The sequence below is a fragment of the Hypanus sabinus genome, chromosome 30 (genome assembly GCF_030144855.1).
Source record: "Hypanus sabinus isolate sHypSab1 chromosome 30, sHypSab1.hap1, whole genome shotgun sequence".
In the NCBI taxonomy this organism is placed as follows: domain Eukaryota; kingdom Metazoa; phylum Chordata; class Chondrichthyes; order Myliobatiformes; family Dasyatidae; genus Hypanus; species Hypanus sabinus.
In genome coordinates, this window is record NC_082735.1 from 26,851,749 (window position 1) to 26,874,993 (window position 23,245).

Here is a 23,245-nt window from a genome sequence, read left to right on the forward strand (position 1 = left end):
TTATGTACCAAACATTAAAGGACAACTCCATATTTACAATGTATGGACAATGCTTTCTTTGAAACTACATACAACCTTCACACCTCCTGATTCACATCCACATCACAGACATCCATATGAATTTTAATCAGCATTGTCTGGACTGGGATTAGGAACCCATTGTTCAAAACTGCACTCCAAATTAATTGCACAATACATTTTCAGATGTGAAGACTGGTAGCCAAAGTCGATTGTTTAACGTCTATGTCCTAAACTCAAAAATCAGTAACAAGGACACTGGATAGCAACCAGCGATCCATGATCTCAGATGCAAAACTATCTGTCACTGCAAGCCCCAGATTCAACACCATGTACTAACTTCAGGACTTCTCAAACGGGTTGAGAAGTGCCACTCTTCTGGGGTTCACCAGTCAGCTTAAATCACCTCTCTGAAGTTACTTTTATCCCTAGAGCAGTTCAGAAGCATTGTGTTATTGATATGCAAGTGACCTCAGGCTTATGTCCCAGATTTATGCAGTTGAAATCAAGACAAATCTGATAGCATTCATGAAGGAGTTAGCAACTTCCTGATTTCACTAGAATTTCCTATCTCAGAGAAAACATTCCTCTAAGAACAATACTATTCAACATTCAAATATACTGAACTGCTTGAATTTACTTGTTACTGGATTTATACAAACCAAACGCACTAGCAAAGCTAAGAGCATGTACATTCCTGCATAGGCATCACATGAGTAAGTTATTAAAACTTAATTGCTGCTTAAATATTGTTGCTACTGAGAATTACCAATTCTGTCATGCAGTCATAGTAATCATATGAATCATAACATTTAAATGAAAATGGAGTTGAGCCAAAGGACTGGTTTCCATTCCATACAACTTGATGTTTCTGAGTTTTCATACCTCCTTCTTAATCAAAGCTTCATTTCACTTTCTTAGTATACAATATTCTAATTGAATATTCTAATAAACTCTTTCTAGTCGAACACTACACAATTATTTAATCGATTAAAGAAGTCAACAGGTTGATTGTCCCTTTCACACAAGTCCCAGATGGCCTTTCTGGAGGCAACATCCTATAGTTCAGGGTTTTCCAAACTAATTCATGCCATGGACCCCTATCATTAACCAAGGGGTCTGTGGACCCCAGTTTGGGAGCTCCTGCTCAAAATTGAATTCATCAAGGGTACTGCAAAATATCAGTCAGGCATGGGGCTTAAAGTGGTTCTAAAGAAGCAGAAAATCCAAAGTAAATGTCAAAATAACAGCAAAGGCAATGCAACTAAAGTGCAAAGTAAAACATGATCAAGGTTAGAAGAAAAAGGGAACTTTTGCAAGTTTAAAGTAATGTTGGCAAATGGATATTAGAGCAAGATATTTAAATGGGAAAGAAAAAGAAACCAAAAAATGGGTATTATTACAAAGGAGAATTGCACTGCAGCTGTGCACAACTGGACAAGGGTACACTGTAAGACAAGGAAGTGATGAAAGACCAAATAGAAATGACTGACAACGGGCTGTCAATTATTCACTATGTTATTAGTCAGAGCTGGAGGAAATGTCCAGCATGTTGAGACATGAAAGAGGACAGAGAAAAACTGAGTTAACGTTACAGATGGACAAGCTAGAGCAGAAATGGTCATTGAAAGCAAGTTACTAACTCCGCTGAAGGCCGTAACATGCCCAACGGCTTTCCTCTGAGTTTTTATATATTTGCTTGCTTATGTTCTTTCCCTCCAACTTCCGTCACTGACCTACTAACCAGATAGTTTCATCAAGTGTTTCACCATGGCAACAATGGCCTCACTTGGGATATTTCCTCTCTTATCCATTCCTCTTCCACCATCTCTGCAACTTGTAGCCTTCTCTTCTCCAGCTCCTCCAGTTCTGTCAAATGGTCTCTGATCTGAAATATTACTATTCCTCTTTTCATAGATATTACCTGACCACAAAATCAAACTTGCCTGAAGCACTTGGCAAATTTCAAGGGTCTATGATAATCACTGTCTTGGCAATGATGATGCAAGTAACAAGGTTATCTGATTTCAATAACTTCCTATCCTTCCCAGATATCCACACAAAAAAAAAATCACAATCTTTAAAATAGTATCATAACATAGTATCTACAAGACTAAACTTGTTTCTCTCCTTAGTACAATAACATTAGAAAATGCACACATTTAACATTTTAAATTGCCAGGAGCTGCCCACAGTACTCAGTAGTTTGGCCGGTAGGCAATACAGTGACTTTCAAAGTTAATGAGAATTCTCTACTGAACTGCTTTATTATTCACAGGGGGAAAAAATGCCATGGCTTTCCTCAAGAGATAAAACACTTTGAAGAATTCTTCAGAGAATGCATTTATGATACTAATCACACCTCAGGAAGTCCCATAGCACTGAGATCCAAAATGTTGTTTTGAAGAGGAAAAACTGTGGTAACTAGGAAAGGCTTCATTAACTCACAGAGCTCCTGATGACCCTGTGATTTCAGTCTCTCAGTTGAGAACATCCATTAGGACAGTGGTCCCCAACCGGGCCGCAGATGGGTACCGGGCCGCGAGGAAAAGGTATGATTTGGCAGTATGAAATGAGTCAGCTGCACCTTTCCTCATTCCCTATCACACCCACTGTTGAACACACGAGGTTGTTACCCACGCGAGGACGTCAGTCGGTCATTAACCTACAACTACTCAATGAGTAAAAAACAAATGTCCCTTGAGAGTTTCTTTGGAAGAGATGGTAGGGGACATAAAATGCTTAATGATGATGATAACACGGAGACAGCTGAGGCCAAGACTGCAAAAAAAAGAGCTTCTTTCAGCAGAAAATACGACGAGTCATACATAAAATATGGCTTTAATGCAACCGGTGACTCGCACACTCCAAGCGAGTGGACAGGGGCATACTTGACATGTTCCCAACATTAGCTGGGATTTTGGGAAAGACTGAGGCTGCACCATCCTTCTCACAGCTGGTGCGTGAGAATAGACTGGACGTAAGGAACCCCCTTCGAGTATCGCTGTCTCCCATCATCCCTCGATGGGACCATCTTGTTGCAGGGAAACAAGCCCAGGGCTCCCACTGATTCAGCGATATTGGTGTGTTGCAATGATTTTATATTTTCATATGAGGAAAATATGCACTGTGTGTTTAATATCCAAACGTTACTTAAAATGTTATGATGCTATTGACTTATAAATGACTTATAATTGACTTATCACTATATTCATGCAAGGAAAATATGCCATGTGTGTTTAATATTAACTTCGTTAGAAACCCTTTTAGAAACAAAATTGAGTGTATTAGTCATTTATAAGTGATTTATAGTTGACTTATCACCTATATTCCGGTCATGATTAACACCCCGCCCCACCCGTTGGTCGGTCCGCAAAAATATTGTCAATATTAAACCAGTCCATGTTGCTAAAAAGGTTGGTGACCCCTGCATTAGAAAACATCCGGCCCAGATGGGGTACCTGGCCAAGTACTAAAGACCTGTGCTGATCAACTGGCTGGAGTGTTACCAATATCTTTAACCTCTTGCTTCAGCTGTCTGAGATACCAGTTCAAGCAGGGTTCAATTATACCGGTACCCAAGAATGTTTTAACCTGTCTCGATGACTATCATCCAGTAGCACATACATCCACTGTGATGGAGTGCTTTGAGAAATTGGTTGATGAAATATATCACTGAAGCTGTGAACTGCTCTGGCTGCTGTGTTTTGGCTCTGCAAGTTTCACAGGTTTTTGGCCCTGCTGATATGGTGAACTGAGCCTGAGTCTGCTCCGGCTGCTCTGGGGAATGGATCTAAGGGCTCAGTCTGGTTCGGAATGCTGTCACTTGCTTCTATCGTTTGCACGATCTGTCTTTTCCCCCATCTTTCTCTGCACAGTGGTTATGGTCTTACTTTTTTTAAAAAAACTGGGTTCTTTGGGTTTCGTGCTTTGTGACTGCCTGTGTATAATTTACATATTCTTTGAAAATAAATGTACTTTGAACTCCTCCCTGAGAAGCAACTTGGATTCGCTCCAATTTCCCTACCATCACAACAGGTCAACAGCAGATGCCATTCCATTTGTTCTTCACTCTGGAACATCAGGACAGCGAAGATTCATACGAGGAAGCTCCTCGTTGTCGACAGCTCAACATCCAATACCATCATGCACTCAAAACTAATCAACAAGCTTCAATACCTCCTTGTGCAACTAAATCCTCGATTTCATTACCTGCAGACCCCAATCAGTTCAGATTGGCAACAACATCTCCTCCACAAGCTCCATCAGCACAGGTACACCACAAGGTTGTGTACTTAGCCCCCTGCTCTACACACTTTGTACTTTTGACTATAAAGCTAAACACAGCTCCAATTCCATATTTACATTTGCTGAGGATACCATTGCTATTGGCCAAATAAAAGGTGGTGATGAATCAGCAGAGAGGAGGGAGATTGAAAATTTGGTTGAGTGGTGCCGCATTCAATGTCCGTAAGACCAAGGAGCTGATTACTGATTTCAGGAGGGGACAAAAGAAAACAGATGTCATTGAGCCAGTCCTCATCAAGAGATCAGAGATGGGGAGAGTCATCAACTTTATTCAGAGGATCTGTCCTGGGTCCAACAAGCAAGTATCATTACGAAGAAAGCATGGCAGTATTTTTACTTTCTTAGAAGTTTACAAAGATTCCGCATGTCATCTAAAACTTTGAGAAACTTCTATAGTTGTATGGTGGAGAGTATATTGACCGGTTGTATCATGGCCTGGTATGGAAACACCAATGCCCTTGGATGGAAAAGCCTATAAAAACTAGTGGATACGGTCCACAAGTAAAGCCTTCCCCACCATTGAGCACATCTACATAGAGCACTGTCATAGACATGCAGCAGCCATCATCAAGGACCCCACCATCCAGGCTATGCTCTCTTCTCACTGCTGCCATCTGGGAAGTCCCACAGGAGCCTCAAAACCCACACCACCAGGTTCAGAAACAGTTACTGCCACTCAACCATCAAGCTCTTGAACCAAAGGGAATAACTGCACTCAACTTCACTTGCCCCCATCATTGAAATGTTCCCACAACCTACGGACTCACTTTCAAGAACTCTTCATCTCATGTTCTCAATATTTATTGCTTGTTTCTTATTTCTTTCTTTTTGTATTTGCACAGTTTGTTGCCTTTTGCACACTGGTTGAATGCCCAAGTTGATGCGGTCTTTCATTGATTCTGTTATGATTATTATGCAGAGCACGTGAGGTCCTCGGTGATGTGGATGCCGAGTAACTTAAAGCTGTTCACCCTCTCAACCCCAGATCCATTGATGTCAATAGGGGTTAGCCTGTCTCAATTCCTCCTGTAGTCCACAACCAGCTCCTCTGTTTTTGAAACATAGAGGGAGAGGTTGTTTTCTTGACATCACTGTGTCAGAGAGATGACTTCTTCCCTATAGGCCACCTTGTTATTGTTTGAGATTAGGCCAATCAATGTAGTGTGTCGGCAAATTTAACTAGCAGTTTTCTACTTCATGGTGTAATATTATCCTTTGTCACCAGCCCCACCTATTCACCTTTCTTCCAGTCTTATTACACATCAGCCAAGAATGTGCTTGAATCTCAGATGACATTTGAGTTTACAAATTTATGACTTCAGAGGCATGATTGTAAACATCAAGTCATGAATAAAATTCTTTGGTTCATCCAAGCCCATTGATTTTAAGTCCAGGCTCTTCCAGAGTCATTACTGCATCCTGCTAAGCAGTGTGTCTTTATAGCACACTGCTGCAAGAAGAAAACGTAGGAAAGACAGAACCACAGCTGCTTTGGTACCATATATGGCAGGCTGTCGAGGTTCCTTCAGAGAACTTCGGAATAGCTGAACTTGCACTGATATCAACCTCCATCTATGGGAATCCCATACTTAGTAGCTACTGATGCAGCTAAAAACAGCCACTCAGACACGGTACAGTTGCTTGAGTGGCAAAAATAGCACCCACCTGACTCTTATCTTCAGCATGACAAGCAAGTACAATTCCATCACCAATCTCACACCCCACACAATGATAATTAAATAAAATGGAATTTCAATGACTCTTTGTTTAAGCATCAAGTAAAAAGCAGAAAACTGCAAATGCTGGAAATCTGAAATAAAAACAGAAGTTGCTGGTAACATTGAGTAAGTCGGGCTGTATCTGTGGAAATAGAAACAAATTAATATTTCAGATCAAAGACCTGCCGCCAGAACTGAAGCTTGTGCATTATATCCTCCTCAATTTGCTGTCCTACTCCCAATCTGATCCTTCTGTGGCCACTTGCATGCAAGCTTGAGGAACTGCCTCATCTTCTGCCTTATTCACTTGACACATATTCACTTAGCTTGTTTTCTCTGCTTGTATTAGAACTGGCCAATTATGATGAGGTAATTTCTTCCAGGTGTGGGTCCATGGGATTAGGCAGAATTAGTTTGGCAAGGATTGATGGGCCAAAGGGGCTGTTTCTGTAGTGTAGAAGATGGAAATGAGGAGGAATTTCATAAGCCCAATGGAATTCATTACCACAGAGAGCTGTGGAGGCCAAGTCATTGGATATATTTATAGTGGAGTCTGACAGGTTCTTGATTAGTCAGGGTGTCAAAGATTACGGGAAGAAAGTAGGAGAATGGGGTTGAGAGGGATAATAAATCAGCCATAATGGAATGGCAGAACAGACTCAATGGGCCAAATGGCCTAATTCTGCTCCTAAGTCTTGTGGTCTAACACATTATATTACTGTATTGATTTACTCAAAGATTCAACAGCAGCACACAGATGACAACATGACCCATAGTAACCACAGAAATCTACTTTTTTTTTCCTCCCCCACGATTCCTAATTTTTCCCAGGTATTCACTAAGGCTGAGGCCTCCTGCCATTCTACCATCCAATCACACATAAAAAGTAGTGGCAGGCTACGTTTGCTGGCAAAAAGGGCAATCAGAAGTAGGCTGGCCTAGCAACTAGCACTGCTCCAGTCGCCTTCTGACCAGAAAAGGTGGCAGGTACAGGCACTTAATTCTGTAACTATCTGTCAGCAGTTAGGTGAACAAGCCAGTCATGAAACAGAGTTGAAAAGCTATAGAGCTGAAAAAAAAAAGACTTCTTGGCTCACGACATCCATGCCAACCATCAGCTACTCATTTACAATTATCTCATTTTTATTTGTGTTGTTCCAGATCTGTCACTTTATAACTTGAATACATTTTAAGTTGCTGAACTTCACTAGATAATAGGTTTAAATGTAACTTCCTCTGAAGATCCAGCCTCCGGTCTTGTAGGCTTAAGTTTGTATGGCCCTGGGAAATGGAAAGAGATAATGAACTGAATGGAGAGCTATTTCATAAAGCTGCACTCTCTTTGCCACCATTACTCCATCAGGGGATGTGTCAGCTGCTGATTATTCAAATACAGAAAATATTAAAAGTAAATTCAAATCACGTTCACAGACACAAGTACAGACTTAAGAGCAGAAATAAAAACACCACATCTCAGTCTGCAGAAAAAAGAGTTAATTCCATCCTCTGCAAAAATATGTCGTCAACACTACCATTTGTCAGGATCACTCTTGCTTGTCGAACGTGGAATGTCAAGAACTTAAAACCCCTCCCTAGCACAGCATATGAATGGGTTGTATTACCAAACTTTAACCAAAAAAATATTAGAACTATTTTGCAATCTGTTACTTGACATTATAACCACTTTATTTCAAGTTGTCTCAGACATGGGACATTGTTGCAAAATTTTTAAACTTGGATAAACTCTAGAAATAGACCTACTTTAAAACTATAAAAGAGAACCATGTTGTTAAAAGCCCTTGACAAGACCAAAACATGCAATCAATTAAGGAAGACACAGCAAGCCCTTTTTCAAAGTAACTCAGATCTAGCATAGACTTCAGTAGTTGACTGGACACCAATAATCCTCTTCAATCAACTTCTTTATTGCACAGCAAAAGAATGCACTTTGATCTATGGAAGCTACTACAGTACTTGTATTCATAGAACCATAGAATAATCCATAGAACCATAGAAAATTTACAAATGCTATCTATGCCTTAATGCAAGATACAACGTAATGAGAGAAAAAAAATGAATCTCACAAGTTGTTGTTCATCATGAAGGGAATAGAAATGACAGACACTTCCATAAGCTGTCCTGTGCTCACACAGACTACAAAGATAAAGTATAGAGCTTTAAAAAATCAGTTATGCCAGAAATCAGAGTTGGAAAACAGGAAGGAAGGACTAAATGTTATAAGGCAGCCAAAAGATGAAAATCAAATGACAATTTGTCAGCATACAAGTTATATTATATCCGAGATAGCAGCCTCCCTGCAAAACTTGCAAACTTTTCCTTCAGATCAATGAAATACCACGATATAGGGAAAACAAAAAAAAATTGATCTTCTCAGTAAAGTAGATCATAATTTAAACAAAGAATTGCTGGATTAAATTATTTACATAGAAATGGAGCTTTTGCCACTGCAAAACATTGTCATACAACTGTAATAACCCACATTCTAATACCATTCAAAGGCCAGATCCAAACAAAGGATCAACAATTTTTAATTACAGTGCAAAGAGAGGAAAGTAACAAATACACATTTGACAATAAAATTGTTAAGTGGCAAGAATCTACAATTTAATAATGCATACAGGACAAAGTTTTAAACAAAATAACATGAATTATTAACAAGAAATTAAATATTGACAACACTATATAATCACATGAATTATACAAAGGCAAGTTTGGTACAGTACTCAGAGAAAGGTAATAAAAATGGCCAGGTACAAAGCCTGAGTATTTGGAAAATTTGTATTTCTAATAAACCACAGCTAGCTGACTAATAAATAATATGCAGAATAGTCAGCTCTTCGTTAGTCAACTCGCTGCAGAGCATGGAAATGCCTTACGAATTGCAAAGGAGATATTCAGCAATATGAAAACAGAAGAATTCCCAACTTGAAAAACCTTGGGCATTGTTCCAGATCCACTGACTCAAATCAAGCCTTTGCATTCCAACACATGCAGTCATCAAAAGCATCAGAATGGAGAAGCGCTTTTAAAATAAAAATTCTCAATAATAAGAACAAAACAGCCCAGCAGGAAATGCATTTTGGTTGTTGTGCTATAGATAAGCTCCAGAACTAGCAAAGCAAAACAAAAAAATACTAAAAATGACCTTTCATCAAAATATACAAAAAAAACAAAGCAAATCCAAACAGTTATTAGTCTACTCTCAAATACCAGCAAAATTATGGAAGGAAGCTCACTTACTCAACAATAATTTGGCACTTAACAAGATCCCACAGGGACTATTTCACTCCACAGCTTAATACCTTTGTTAAAAGCATGGATTCCAGGAGGTGACCCGAGAGCGGTGGCCATTAAATTAGTAAACTGTTTTATTCCTTTTACACATTATCAAGACAGTGAAAAACTTCTGTTTTGCATTCCATCCATTCAGATCATTTCATTACAGCAGTGCATTGAGATAGTACAAGGGAAAACAACAACAGAATACACAATAAAGTGTTACAGGGCAGGCAGACAAGGCTGTAATGAGGTACAATACCAAGTCAATAATCCATCTTATTGTACTAGGGTACTGTTCAATAGCCTTAAAACAGCAGGACAGAAGCTGCCCTTGAGCCTAGTGCTACATGAACAAGGATCTAGTGCTTTCCTGGTGTATATGACAAATAAACTCTTCTCAGGCTTCCAGCCAGGTACAAGTATCAATTTTAACTAATGCTTTGATGACAAACTCTGTCATCTTCATGCGTGATGACGCCTGGGCAGGTCTAGTCCAGTAGTGTATATACCCCTGTCATCCATCTCTCCTGATTGGTTAGTCCTCATCCAAATCAGGTTTCTGCTGTCCCTCCAACTAGAATCAAATTCCTGTTCTTACTTAGAGTGAGACCTTTACAAAACACTGCATTTGTGATGGCCATTGGATTGACTTCGATGGCACAAAACTACAGTGCTGCGCCAGTGGCTTTTGGGACTGCCTGGTGAGGCAAGCCATTGAAATAAAACCAGTGAAAAAGAATTTTAACAAAGATGAGTGTCTCACTCTAAGTAAGAACTGGAATTCGATTGTAAACAAGATGACTAACCAATCCAGAGGCATGGATGACAGGGATATAAATAGCACTAGTAAGGATGGCAGAGTTTGTCATCGAAGCATTAGTTAAAATCAATATTTGTACCTGGCCCTAGAAGAGTTTATTCGCCTTGGTACGACATGTTTTAGGCTTTTGTATCTACTATGGAAGGATTAACATTTGACATAGTGTTCTCAAGCAGCCACAGCAAAATTAAGGAAGATGACTCTCCACTATCAAGCGTAGAGGAAGGTCCATCATCTCAGCTGCAGATTATCACCACAAGAATTCCTTGGGGAGGATTTTTATCCCAACTATCTTCAACAACAGTATTCTCTCCATCATGGGGAATTCACTGATATTGAAATTGTTCTATTCACAACTACAATACTCACTACAGTACATCCACAGCAAGAACTTGACAATATTCTGAAATTGAAAAATTACAAGTAAAATGCATCTATGTAGATGCCAGATTATGAACAACTCCATCACAAGTTGGAGATGTTCATAATCTGGCACCTACACAGTCTGCATTTTACTTGGCATTAAGTGGCAATGCATTTGCCGACCCTTTATATTAACTTCTCAGGGATCACTGTTGAACTGAGATTTAAGTGGAATAACAAATGAATACTTCAGGCTATGTAACAGCATGTCAGAGGCTGGGAATTCTGCAGCAAGTGGTGCACCTCATTACTGTCCAAAACATTTTAACCATCTAGAAGCTGCAAATAAGGACAGGTACAGCTTTCCAACAACCTGAGAAATTCTACAACCATGCAGAAAACTCCACTAGCCCCATCCCACTCACCCTCTCCTCTACCAGCACACTACAACTTGCACTGCAGTATCACCCCAAGGCATCTTTGACAGTATCCCCAAACCTGCAACTTCATGCCATAGAAAATTACAGCACAGAAACGGGCCCTTTGGTCAATCAAGTCCATGCCAAACTATTTAAATTGCCTGCTCTCATTGACCTGCACCGGAACCATAGCCCTCCATACCCCAACCAGCCATGTATCTATCCAAACTTCTCTTAAATATTGAAATTGAGCTCGCATACACCACTTGTGCTAGGGAGCTCATTCCACACTCTCACAACCCTCGAGTGAAGAAGTTTCCCCTCAGGTTCCCCTTAAACTTTTCACCTTTCACCCTTAACCCATGACCTCTGATTACAGTCCCACCCAACCTCAGTGGAAAAAAGCCTGCTTGCACTTACCCTGTCTATACCCCTCATAATTTTGAATACTTTAATCAAATTCTCAATCTTCTATGTTCCAAGGAATAAAGTCCTAATCTATTCAATCTTTCTTATAACTCAGGTTTTCGACACCCAGTAACACCCTAGTAAATTTTCTCTGTACTCTTTCAACCTTATTTACATACTTCCTGTAGGTAGGTGAACAAAACTGCACACAATACTCCAAATTATTCCTCACCAATGTCTTGTACAACTTCAACATAACATCCCATTCCTTGTACTCAATACTTTTATTTTATGAAGGCCAATGTGCCAAAAGCTTGCTTTACAACCCTATCTACTCAACTTCCATCCCTCAGAATGACTAGGACTGAAAATACTTGGTAACCCCCTCAATTGCAAGTTTCCCACCAAGGTGTATGCCACCTTGACATAAAAACATAACCAGTGCTCGTTGATGCCATAAATCCTGCAATATCTCATCATCAGAATCAGGTTTATTATCACCAGCAAGTGTCGTGAAATTTGTTAACTTTGAGAGTACCTTCAACACTGTAGATGTAGTAATACAAAATGACAACTCACTTCTATTCCCCTTTCTCACTGCCAAAAACTACAAATACTGCTCTTGCTGCAGTATCACACCCCATGAAAGAATAAAAATCTACAATCCTTTCTTCAGTGTTCACAGGAACATATCAGCAATAGAAAAATCTTATGGATGAGTGAACAAACATAAAAAATACTGAGATTTATAACAGTGAAGTATCCAATAATAAAAAGGGAACCAAACAATATTGAATCTGATATAATAAACAATAAGAGGAACTCAGTGGGTCAAGCAGTATTTTTGGTGTTGGTTATGACTAAAATTAACTCCTGCCTACACAAGTACCTGCAACAGGTCTACAGCAGAAGCAGTTTCACTGACCCTCCACACAACAGGAAAATGTACCTCAGGCAGCTGTTAATTCCTCCAAGAGTACCACAATCTTGTCATGGTTCATGAAAATGATTCCAGGATTGAACAGCTTACCACATGAAGAGCGTTTGATGGTTCTGTGCCTGTATTCACCGGAATTTAGAAGAACGAGGGGTGACCCAATTCAAAGCTATTGAATATTGAAGGCCGCAATAGAGTGATGCAGAAAGGATGTTTCCTATGGTGGGTGAGTCTAGGACCAGAGGACACAGCCTCAGAATAGAGGGGCGACCTTTTAGGAGGAATTTCTTCAGCAAAACAGCAGTGAATCTGTGGAATTTGACATCACAGGCAGCTGTGGAGGCCAAGTCTTTACGCATATTTAAGACAGAGGCTGAAAGACTCTTGATTGGTCAGAGCATGGAGGGATACAGGGATAAGGCAGGAGATTGGGGCCAAGAGGGAAAATGGATCAGCCATGATGAAATGGAGAAATAGACTCGAAGGGCCAAATGGCCTAATTCTACTCCTACATCTTATGGTCATGAGCTTTGGAAGTTTGCATGCCTCAATGACCCAGATAGCTAAATGGTCAGCTCAGGGCTAACAACCCTGTCTGTTCTAACAAAACTGTTATGGACACAGCAAGGAAGAATCCTTCTACATCTGAGTGTGACAGTATTTCTGAGTCTCCACCTGGGGCTTGCATGTCTATCAGTAGTGATAAACAAGAGGGGAAGCTACTGACATGATGAAAGAAGCCCTGAACACCACCAGAGATGGATGACCCTAAATGCCAGTGGTGTAACATGCAATAAGTAAGCTGCTAATTACAGCCTGGTGATCAACACCATCAACCTTTCAGTTTTAATCACCAAGCTTCTAAACCTGGGCCACTGAAACTTCCTCTGCAAATATATCCTTCCTCATTGACATACCACAGACAGTAGGGATGAATAATAACACCTCCCTATCACTAACTATCAAGACAGGCAGACATCAAGAATGCATACTTCGTTCATTGCTCTGCTCTCCATACTTATGACTGTATGGTTAAATCGCTTAAATGGCATCTATAAATTCACAGTTGACTCAACTGTTGTGGTAAAACTTCAAATTATATCAATGAGGGATACAGAAATAAGGTGATTCCGCTAGTTGAAGGGTGTCACAACAACAACCTCACACTCAAAGTCAACAGGACCAAGGAATTGATTGTGGACTTCAGGAAGGGGAAGTTGGGAGAAAACAGACTAGTCCTGATTGAGGGGCAGCAGTAGAAAGGGTGAACAGTTTCAAGTTCTTTGATATCAACATTTTAGAATATCAATTCTGGGCTCACGACATTGATACAACCACAAAGAATGCATGCCAGTGGCTATACTTCATTAGAAGTTGTCACAGGAAAGCAGCATCCATCATCAGGGACCCTACCACCCAGGTCATGCTTGCTTCTCACTGCTGCCATCTGGAAGAAGGTACAGGAGTCTCAGGACTTCACTCAACTTCATTTGCCCTATCACTGAGCTATTCCCATAATCTATGGACTAACTTTTAAGGATTCTCCATCTCAAGCTCTCGATACTCATTGCTTATCTATTTATTATTATTTCTTTTATATTGCACAGTTTGTTATCTTTTGCATACTAGTTGACACCCAGTTATGTAGTCTTTCATTGATTCTATTATGGCTACTGGTTTGACTGAGTATGCCCACAGAAAACAAATCTCAGGGTTGTAAATGAACATATGCGTATGTACTTTGATAATAAATTTATGTTGAACTTTGAACTTGAGGAGATTTGGTATGTCGCCAATGATTAGCAAATTTCAATAGTTGTACAGTGTAGAATATCCTGATTGGTTGTATCACAAGCCTTATACAGAGGCTCCAGTGCAGTGTACCGCAAAAGGCTGCAAAAGGTTGTAAACAATCAGCTCCATCATGGGCATAACCCTCCTCAACATTGAGGATTCAAAGAGGCATGGTTCCTCTTCAAGAGGTGATGCCTTGAGAAGGCAATGAGCATTACCTTGAATCTTAACATCTGGGACAGGTCTTCATCCCATTTTATTAACATTGAGGAGACTCAGGAGCCTGAAGACCTATATTCGATGATTCTGAAACTTCCTGTTGATCTCAAGTGCCCATAACCTTCCAAGCCCCTCCTCTCCAGGTACCTGTTCAAATTCCTCCTAAATGTTACAATTTCACTTGCCTCAACCACCACTTCTGACAGCTCATTCCAGTTTCTTACTACCCTCTGTGTAAAGAAGTTACCTCCCAATTCTCTTTACAACTTCTGTCCTCTTGTAATTATCTTGTAGTTTTTTGACTCCCCAACTCAAGGGAAAAACTATGACAGTCCACCTTATCCATACACCATGAATTTAGAAGCTTCTATGAGCTATAAGGTTACCCTTCATTCTCCTGTGCTCCACGGAATAAAGATCTAACGAGGCCAACATTTCTAGCCCAGGCACTATTCTCGTAAATCTCTTCTGCACTCTCCCCACCTTGCCAATGCCTTTCCTATAACAGACTGAGCAAAACTGTACACAATACTCCAAGTGCAGCTTCACCAATGACTCACATAACTGCAGTATAATATCCTTACTCTTAAATGTGATGTTTTTGCATTCTACTGCTGCTGCAAAAAAAATCAAATTTATATCATATAAGATAGTGTTAATAGATTTTATTCTAAGTATCTGCAGGAGGAAAAGGAATTGTCAACATTTTGCTTTGTACGTGAACATCAAGAACTCCACCATGGACTGTCCCAAACCCAGCTATGGAAGAAGGCGGGTTGAGTATAGGGCTAGCAACCCCATCCTGTAAAAAAACAGCACTACAGAAACATAACAGAAGCTCAGCCCTGGGAGATGAAAGACTGGCCCTGGACAGAAGACTGTTGGTGGCCTATACCCCAGAAAGGGTGACGAGCTTCAGAAGAAGTTGATGCACATCAAGACCTTTCCTCCCAGAGATGCAGCTTGACTCTCTAAATTCCTCCAGCAGATTGTTAGTCCAGATTCAAGTATCTGCAATATTTTTCTCCTCCATCAATACTGAATCCCCTGCAAAAGAATTAGGTGCTTAAAACTAGTATTCCTTTTTCACCAAAATTTTCAGAATGCACCTAGACAATAATGGGAGGAAACTATTCAAAGGAAGAAAAAGAAATGCCAAAAGGCAATTTTGTTCAGATTATCAAATCTACAGCCATATCCGGATCCTGATCTATTATGAGTAATCTTTAGAAGTGTTATATTACAATAAAATTATCTAAACTCCAGAAAGCAGGCAAGGGCAAATAAGACAAGTTAAGTGGTAAACTACCTTATTTCACAAGCACTCTTACAGTGAGCAAATATTACCTTTATCTCATTAGTGAAGTTGCATTAGTTCACAAACTTTACTGACTAATTCCTCAGCCACAAAGCAGAAGTTTGTTTTTAACTAATGTATCAAAAGCAGAGTTCTAGAAATTTCAAAAGCAGCTCTTTAAATTTAGCCTCTCTTTCTGGCCCTAAGCGTAAAATACTTGATACGAATTTATCAGAGTAGAAAAAAATAACAAATTTCAGCAGCTCCTCGCTAAATGTTAGATTTAGTTTCAGTCTCCAAGTGAAATATTTTAACTAAAGATGGAAGACAAAGGGGCACTGAACATTATGAAAAAAGTAATGAGAGAAGTCATTCTGTTAGTACACAGCTTGATGACACTTGTAAAGAATCTTTTTAAACCAAATCAAACTCCCAACAGGTCCCTGGTAAAAGTTGTTGATAGAAAAGAGTAAATGAATATTTTACAATTCAGAAGCAAATCAATATAAAATCATATTGTGAAAAAAATGACTTGAGAACACAGTTACTTCAACATAAATTCATTTGATAGTAGATAGAGATTACTAATAATTTATTCCATATTTGGAGTTATGACACCTGTGGTATTTCAGTGTACACAGAAATGTGGTTTCTTTAATTTGAATAAAAAATACCCATATAAACTGCAATTTTAAAACTGACTTTTGAATTAGGTGGTCAACTCCTTCAGCAGACATAAATAGCCATAGCTAATATCCATCCATGTACTTCCTGGAAATATCATTTCATAGCAATTTAGCCAGAAACTTGGCAAGTTTCATGCTTCTAACAGTGATGTTAAAGCTTTTTTCTCCTCCCTCAAAGTACTATTTCAACAAATGTAAACTGGTTTATCACCATAACAAATCATTGCCAAAGTACCATCAATGCTACCTCTACAAAATCCTCCAAATCCAGTAGCAAGATAAGCAAACCAAATCAGTGACAACATCCCCAGCATTTTCAGACCCTAACTACAGTCAGTCAGCTTCAATGGGTAGGCCAAGTCATTTACATGCCAACAACTAACTCCTGAGACAGACACTATACTCCCACAGCTCCACCAGTCAACAACAATCTGGTGAAGGAACTCAGTGGGTCAAGCAGCGTCTGTTGAGGGAGGATGGAGGGTAATGGGAGATGGAGTTTCAAGGTTTTAGGTTGAAACCCTGCATCAGGACCCAAATTACTCACCACCAGTACCGGAATTGTCAGTGACTCGGAACACCAACAATTCTACCCCCCACTTCATCCCTGCTCTCACCAGACGCTGCTCAATCTACTGCGTTCCTCCAGCAGATTACTTGTTGCTCTAATTTGAATATCTGCATTGCATAAGATATAGGAGCAGAATTAGGATATTTGGCCCATCAACTCTGCTCCACAATTTCATCATGGCTGATCCCTTTTCTCCCTCAGTGCCAATCTCTGGCCTTCTCCCCGTATCCTTTCATGCCCTGAATAATCAAGAATCTATCAACCTCTGCCTTAAATACATCCAATGAGTTGGCATCCACAGCCACCTGTGGCATGAATTCCACAGATTTACCACTCTCTGGCTAAAGAAATTCTCCCTTATCTCTACTGTAAAAGGACATCCCTCTATTCTGAGGCTGTGTCCTCTGGTCTTAGCCTCCCCCACCACAGGAAACATCCTCTTGATATTCATTTGTGTCACCATCACAGCAAAAAGGTTATCAGCTGGCCTGATAGAATTAATTTTTGAAACATCTTTGGAAAGCAAAGATAACTCCCATTGATTCACAGGAAATTCCAGGTCTGTGACTGCTCAAAGTGAAGACGAATCATTGAAGACAGGAACAACATTCTTTATGCCATTAGATTTAATAAAGAGCTCAAAGTTTGCTAATTAATCAGGAAACCAACATTTTTGCAGATTGACAACAGGAAATAAATAGTACAACCTTGCACTTCCTCAGCTTATCATCTTGCATAGATTACTACAAAGCTATCTATCATGGAATCAAAATCCGTAACATGACTGGTGTTCAGCAAACACCCATTAACCAAACCTCGGCTATACAGATGTGCAATTTCCTTCTGGCTATCCAGCTTTCCTGGGAGTGAAAGTGAAATTTGGAAAACATAAAAAAGGAATTCACTTATTGGAACTTAGATACTGAAAACTGGAGTGATTAGAATAACACAAAATAGATTATTTTCTTAAGACTGGGCAGCCTACCCAAATTTAGTATGCAGAAGCAAGTGAGCATCTGCACATGTTCCATCTCATGGGGATACATGATGGAATCCGTTTGCCCAAATCAGTGCAGCTCTAATAATACTCAGGAATCTCATTATCTATGCTAAAATGGCCAACTTAATTAGCATTCCATACACCAACATAAACACTCTGCCACCCCTGCCACCTGTGCACAGTGATTGCAAGATATGCTACTTAGACAACGTTTCTAAACTCAGCAAGACTTCACCAACACCACAGTCCATATCCACAATCCCGACAAAATGAAAAGAGGAGCCATGGTAACATGACCACTAATAGCTTCCCCTCAAGTCATATGCCATCCTACCGTGAAACTGCATCAAAAACTGGAACTAATAAACATTTAGGAAAATGTACAACATCAAAACTGACAACAACTCAATGAGACCTTCCTAAAGGCAACTAGGAATGGGCATTTAAAGCTGGTCAGCAACCCAATAAAGAATTTTTAAAGTCTTTAACTCTTCTGTCTACAGTCAAATGAAAACAACTGTGAAAGAATCCCCCATGATTAAGTTTTCCACATGGATAACTGTTGAGAATTTAATTAATAAAGGAACAAAACAACGTTGAAACCCTTGGCAGGGTACATTGTGCTCATCTGGTGAAAATATTCACATTGGTTATCATTATCCAAGTAGATTCACAGCAGCTTACCTCATACTTTCTTAGCTTATTTTTGATTTCAAAGGTATTAAGGACAAGGGTGGTAATGGAGCAGAACAGTTGGGGTGAAAAACAGAACAACTTTTGACACTTTACACCCCATCCGTCCCAAACACCATCAGTTATTTTGGTTTACAAACTCCAATTTGTGAGTATTATAGTGCCCATCAGCAGGAAAATAATACATTGATGATCTATCGATAGCTGGCTTTAAATGAAGGAATAATATTTGTCAAGAATACCAGAAGAATTCTAGAAAATGCTAATTCAGCTTTTCTCTTCATAATTGCTGCCTGGTTTTTATGTACATTTCCAACATTTTCAGAGTCCCAGTATCTACAGTATTTTGCATTTGAACACAAATCTTCTGATTCTGGAAGGTAAGGTACCAAATGAGCCAAAGAAGCAAAAATCTGCAGATGTTGGAAATCCAAGTAACACACAAACAAACTGCTGGAGGAACTCAGCGGGCCAGGAAGTATCTGTGGAAAAGAGTAAACAGATGACGTTTTGGGCTGGAGTATTCCAATCCTGATGAGGGTCTCAGCTTGAAACATCGATTATTTACTCTTTTCCATAGATACTGCTTGGCTGGCTGAATTCTTCCAGCTTTTGTATGTGTTAAAAAATGAGCCAAGATGACTTTGCTGAATGTTTTTCACAACATCAGCAACCTAAGCCTGCTGATCATTTGGAATCAAAGTGCAATATCCAATATAGGTACAGTAGCATTAAGATACATTAATAATCCCTTGCATCTGAAAAATGCATGTTCAAACCTCACCACAAGAAGTGATTTCAGTTCCCAACAGAAATCACTTCAAAAATACTTGAATAGTAATCAAATAAAAATTAGCATGAATTTGCCAGATTATATAATTTAACGTCCTGCAAGAGAATTTGCTTGATCTATATATATTACTGCAATTCCAAACATATACAGTTAATTAGTTACCTAGTCTTCAGATGTAGCGTAGCAAGTCAGTTATATCAAAATACTCAGTAACTTAGAACCCCAAATCACCCCTCACAAGCAACTAGTCGATCAGTGCAATGTATATGTATATAAATCAGCTATAATTATTCATTTTTAGTAATCAGCCTAGTATTATCCTGTAAGAATACGAGTAATGCACTAATTGACTAGTTCTCTCTCTAATATATATTAGTGTGTGTGTACATACCTTTAAAGTTCTTAAAGTAATACATCAAATCCAAGCATTTCAGCTGTCCAACACACAGCAAAGATATAAACAAAGCAGCAGTAGAAATGTAGCAGCAAAAACTAATCCAAAATCAAATCAATTACTGCTAGCCTGCAACCACCAGGGGGTTGTTAAATTTACATGATGCACCCTCAGCTCCAGTGAAATGATTGTTCCAAAGATCTGACATCTTTGATGACAAAATGCAGTTGTGCATGTTTTGATTTTGCATTTACTTTGCCACTACTTTGCTTAATATTGGTTTGAGATTGAATGTTTGCTAATTGCTCATAAAGGATCAAAATTAGCAAGAATACTTAACTTATTCCCCTTTACTTTTACCATGCCCTCACTAATTTGACTAGCTACCATAATAAACACACAACAAAGAACACATGGCTCATACAAATATCAAAACAACAATGAAAAAAAGTTACACATTCAATAACAGATTAAGTTTGATTTCCATTAAATTCATTTAAGCACAATTTGGTTTTAAAAGCCCTATTTTCCCACATCCCACTCCACATCAGAATGCAATCAACAAAGTCACTTCATCATTTACAGCAACACAGATCTTAATAAATATTAAAAGTTGTAACCTTCAAACACTAACTTCCCTTTCTATCACTTTCCAGACAACTCCAATTTCAATAAGTAGCTATAGTAACAGGGCTTTATCAATGAATATTATCCCTCCAATCTTGGCAAAGGGAGGTCTGCCCATTTGATCTGGAATTATGGTAAAGAACTAGAGAAGAAATTTACATTATCAATAATGTACTAAAAGTTATATTAGCAATTCAGCAAGCTTAATTTAAAGAGCCCACATAACACAAAGAACTAGTTTTGTAGACATTGATTTGAGTTACGAAGGCAGAAATATGTAGAAATTTGTCATTCTGGATTTTCAGTACTCACTCGAAGATTATTCACAGGTTATTTACATAAATTAATTTGAATAGTTTCAGCAGTGTCTACTTGACTTATGGTCGGTGGTACACAAAAAAAATTAATGCCAAAGCAATAGCAAACCACGTCCGGTTTCAAAAAACTTACGACTACGTATACTTTTAAAAAAATTATATCAGGACTCCAGTGAGGTCTAAAGAATACAATGTCATCACTTTCCTACACTACAGAACGGAGATTATTTCGCATTCTGATTATGCTTTTTTTTAAATTAACGGAAACTCAACAGGACAACACAAGCTCCTTAACCGCTAGGTAAACACGCCAGCGCAATGATCACTGGCTCCTGACCCATTGATTTCCACTAGTTTAATTTATTATTAATTAATGGAGTATTAAGCTGGTTTCAGAAGCGTTAGTCAAACGCCTTTTTCGTGGTAGCGTTATTTACCCCGTCCTGGGTTTTATTCCACTGCAGAGCACCGAGATGCCGTGGAGGCCCTGCAGCAGGCGATCGTTTACCTTCTTGGGCTCCTGGGTCGCTGACAAACGAGACTGCAGCTTTAAAACCTTCTCCTGCACCCCGTCAGCAGCCATGATCCACCGTTTCTGACCCAACAACCACCCGGAAGTAGTCGCGCACACCCGACCCGGATCTGAACCTGCGCCAATTGGCGTTGCCCTGACTGCCTCCAAATAGTCACAGAGAAGAATCAGCAGCTTCCAGCTTCCGCAAGTAGTCGGCTCAAGTGCTTCCAAACTCTCATCGTGCCGTACCACACAAAAAGAAAATGCACGTAATGTTGTAGAACTGCTTATTAGATCAAATAGTGTCTATATAGGTCCACACGGAATAGAAATGTTTAATTATGTAACATCTGATCTCTGTATCACTTGCATTTTAAAATTCGATGTTGTCCTCACGTTTACATTCCTGTTTTACAATTTAACAAAACTAAGGCGCTCTTCTGAAATTTTATTATATTTCTACTTAAAATTATTACTCTCATTCTTAAAATAGTTCAATGGTATATAACTTTCGGAAAAAGTAAGATGAGGATACAACGCGCTCATGTGATTGATGAGATTTGCAAAATTATACATTTGTTCATTATTGTTCATTTTAAATCATTGGAGTGTAGTTTGTGTAAAAAAAACCTTCCAAAAACAACTGCTGATTTAAAAAAAAGGCTTACGCGGAGTTTGATTTGGCGGTGGGGGGAGGTGAACTTTTAAAACAAAAAGGTTTGGTGTAGAGTGATTTTAAGAGGATAAATAGACATTGTTTATTTATGTTTTAAAATGTTACATACATTTCCCCTCCCTCTCCACGTACAGACATCTCATCCCCCAACACCCGTTCCCCCTCATTACTGAAGCTGTCGGCTCATTCAAGGGTACGTTTCCGTGGACTCCTGGAGTACCGAATTGAAACCACTGCCATATGCAAGGCAAGGCGGGGAGAAAGTTCACTCCACATTTAGCCCTGCCCAGTTCTGTATGTAATATCATCACGTGTGCGCTTCAAGAAGAAATGACTGATTAAGTTTTAAAAATTTTATTGGGTGTTAATCTTCAAATAATTACCAGAAAATAAAGTTTATTTATATTTATATATATATATTTATATATTTAACATTAACATTAAATATTAAATATTATACATAATGTGAAAATGGTAAGTGAGCAGTCTATGAACTCATAAACACTACCTCACTATTTTGCACTTTAATTATTTTTATTGTTACTTATTTGCACAGTTCTGCTGCCACAACTCAACAAATTTCATGACATATGTCAGTGATAATAAACCTGATTCTCTTTCTGAGCTACAATGTTCTTCTACTTTTTAAAATCTATGTTATTCTCAATAATGCTTATTTGTAAACTCTGTTAAAGGTAAGGGATTTATTTGAACAAAAACTAAAGATCAATTGTTACTTAACATTATAAAATTTCCTCCAAGATGACTACAATCTTGTCATGGTTTTGAGGCTCGTGTGCCTCAATGACCCGGAGAGCTATGTTGGCTGGAGTCAGGGCTTTATGCTTTGGCTCTTGGTGGGCTCACCCATGCCAAACAGGTCAAAGAGTAGAGGCCAAACCAAGAGTGGTCCACCAGTCCTTCAGGTTCGGGGGCTCAGCTCAGGGCTAACAACCCTGACTGGTAAAACAAAATTGTTACAGAAACAGCAATGAAGAATCCCTCTATATCTGAGTTTGATGGTATTCCTCAGTATCCACCTGGTACTTGCATGACTGACAGTAGTGAAATCAGAGAGAAAGCTACTGACACGATGAAGGAAACCCTGAACACCGCCAGAGATGGACCTTCCTTGCTGCCCTAAATGCCAGCAGCATAACAGACTGCAGCACACATTATAAAATTTACCAGTATGAATCCATCAATTTCAGAAAGAACTGATTCTCAAAGGCTTCCTTCTGTTAATGTATGTAAGGAACTTGGGCAAAAAGGGTTTGGCCAACTCATTTACAAATAGGTGTGATTTGATGACACAAACTTAACGGTAAATGTTAATTTCACTGTGTGGATGGTTGATGTGAGAAAAAGGAAAA

General features: G+C 39.1%; 1 protein-coding gene across 1 annotated transcript in view; it reads right to left on the reverse strand.

The window, feature by feature from the left end:
• Positions 1-21,303, reverse strand: part of eloa (elongin A) — an 80,192-nt gene extending 58,889 nt beyond the window's left edge. Inside the window, exon 1 of the mRNA XM_059954464.1 lies at positions 21,191-21,303. Within this exon, the coding sequence (XP_059810447.1) occupies positions 21,191-21,265 (75 nt within the window). The 5' untranslated portion in view covers positions 21,266-21,303. The remainder of the gene's footprint in view (positions 1-21,190) is intronic.
• Positions 21,304-23,245: the final 1,942 nt, after the last annotated feature.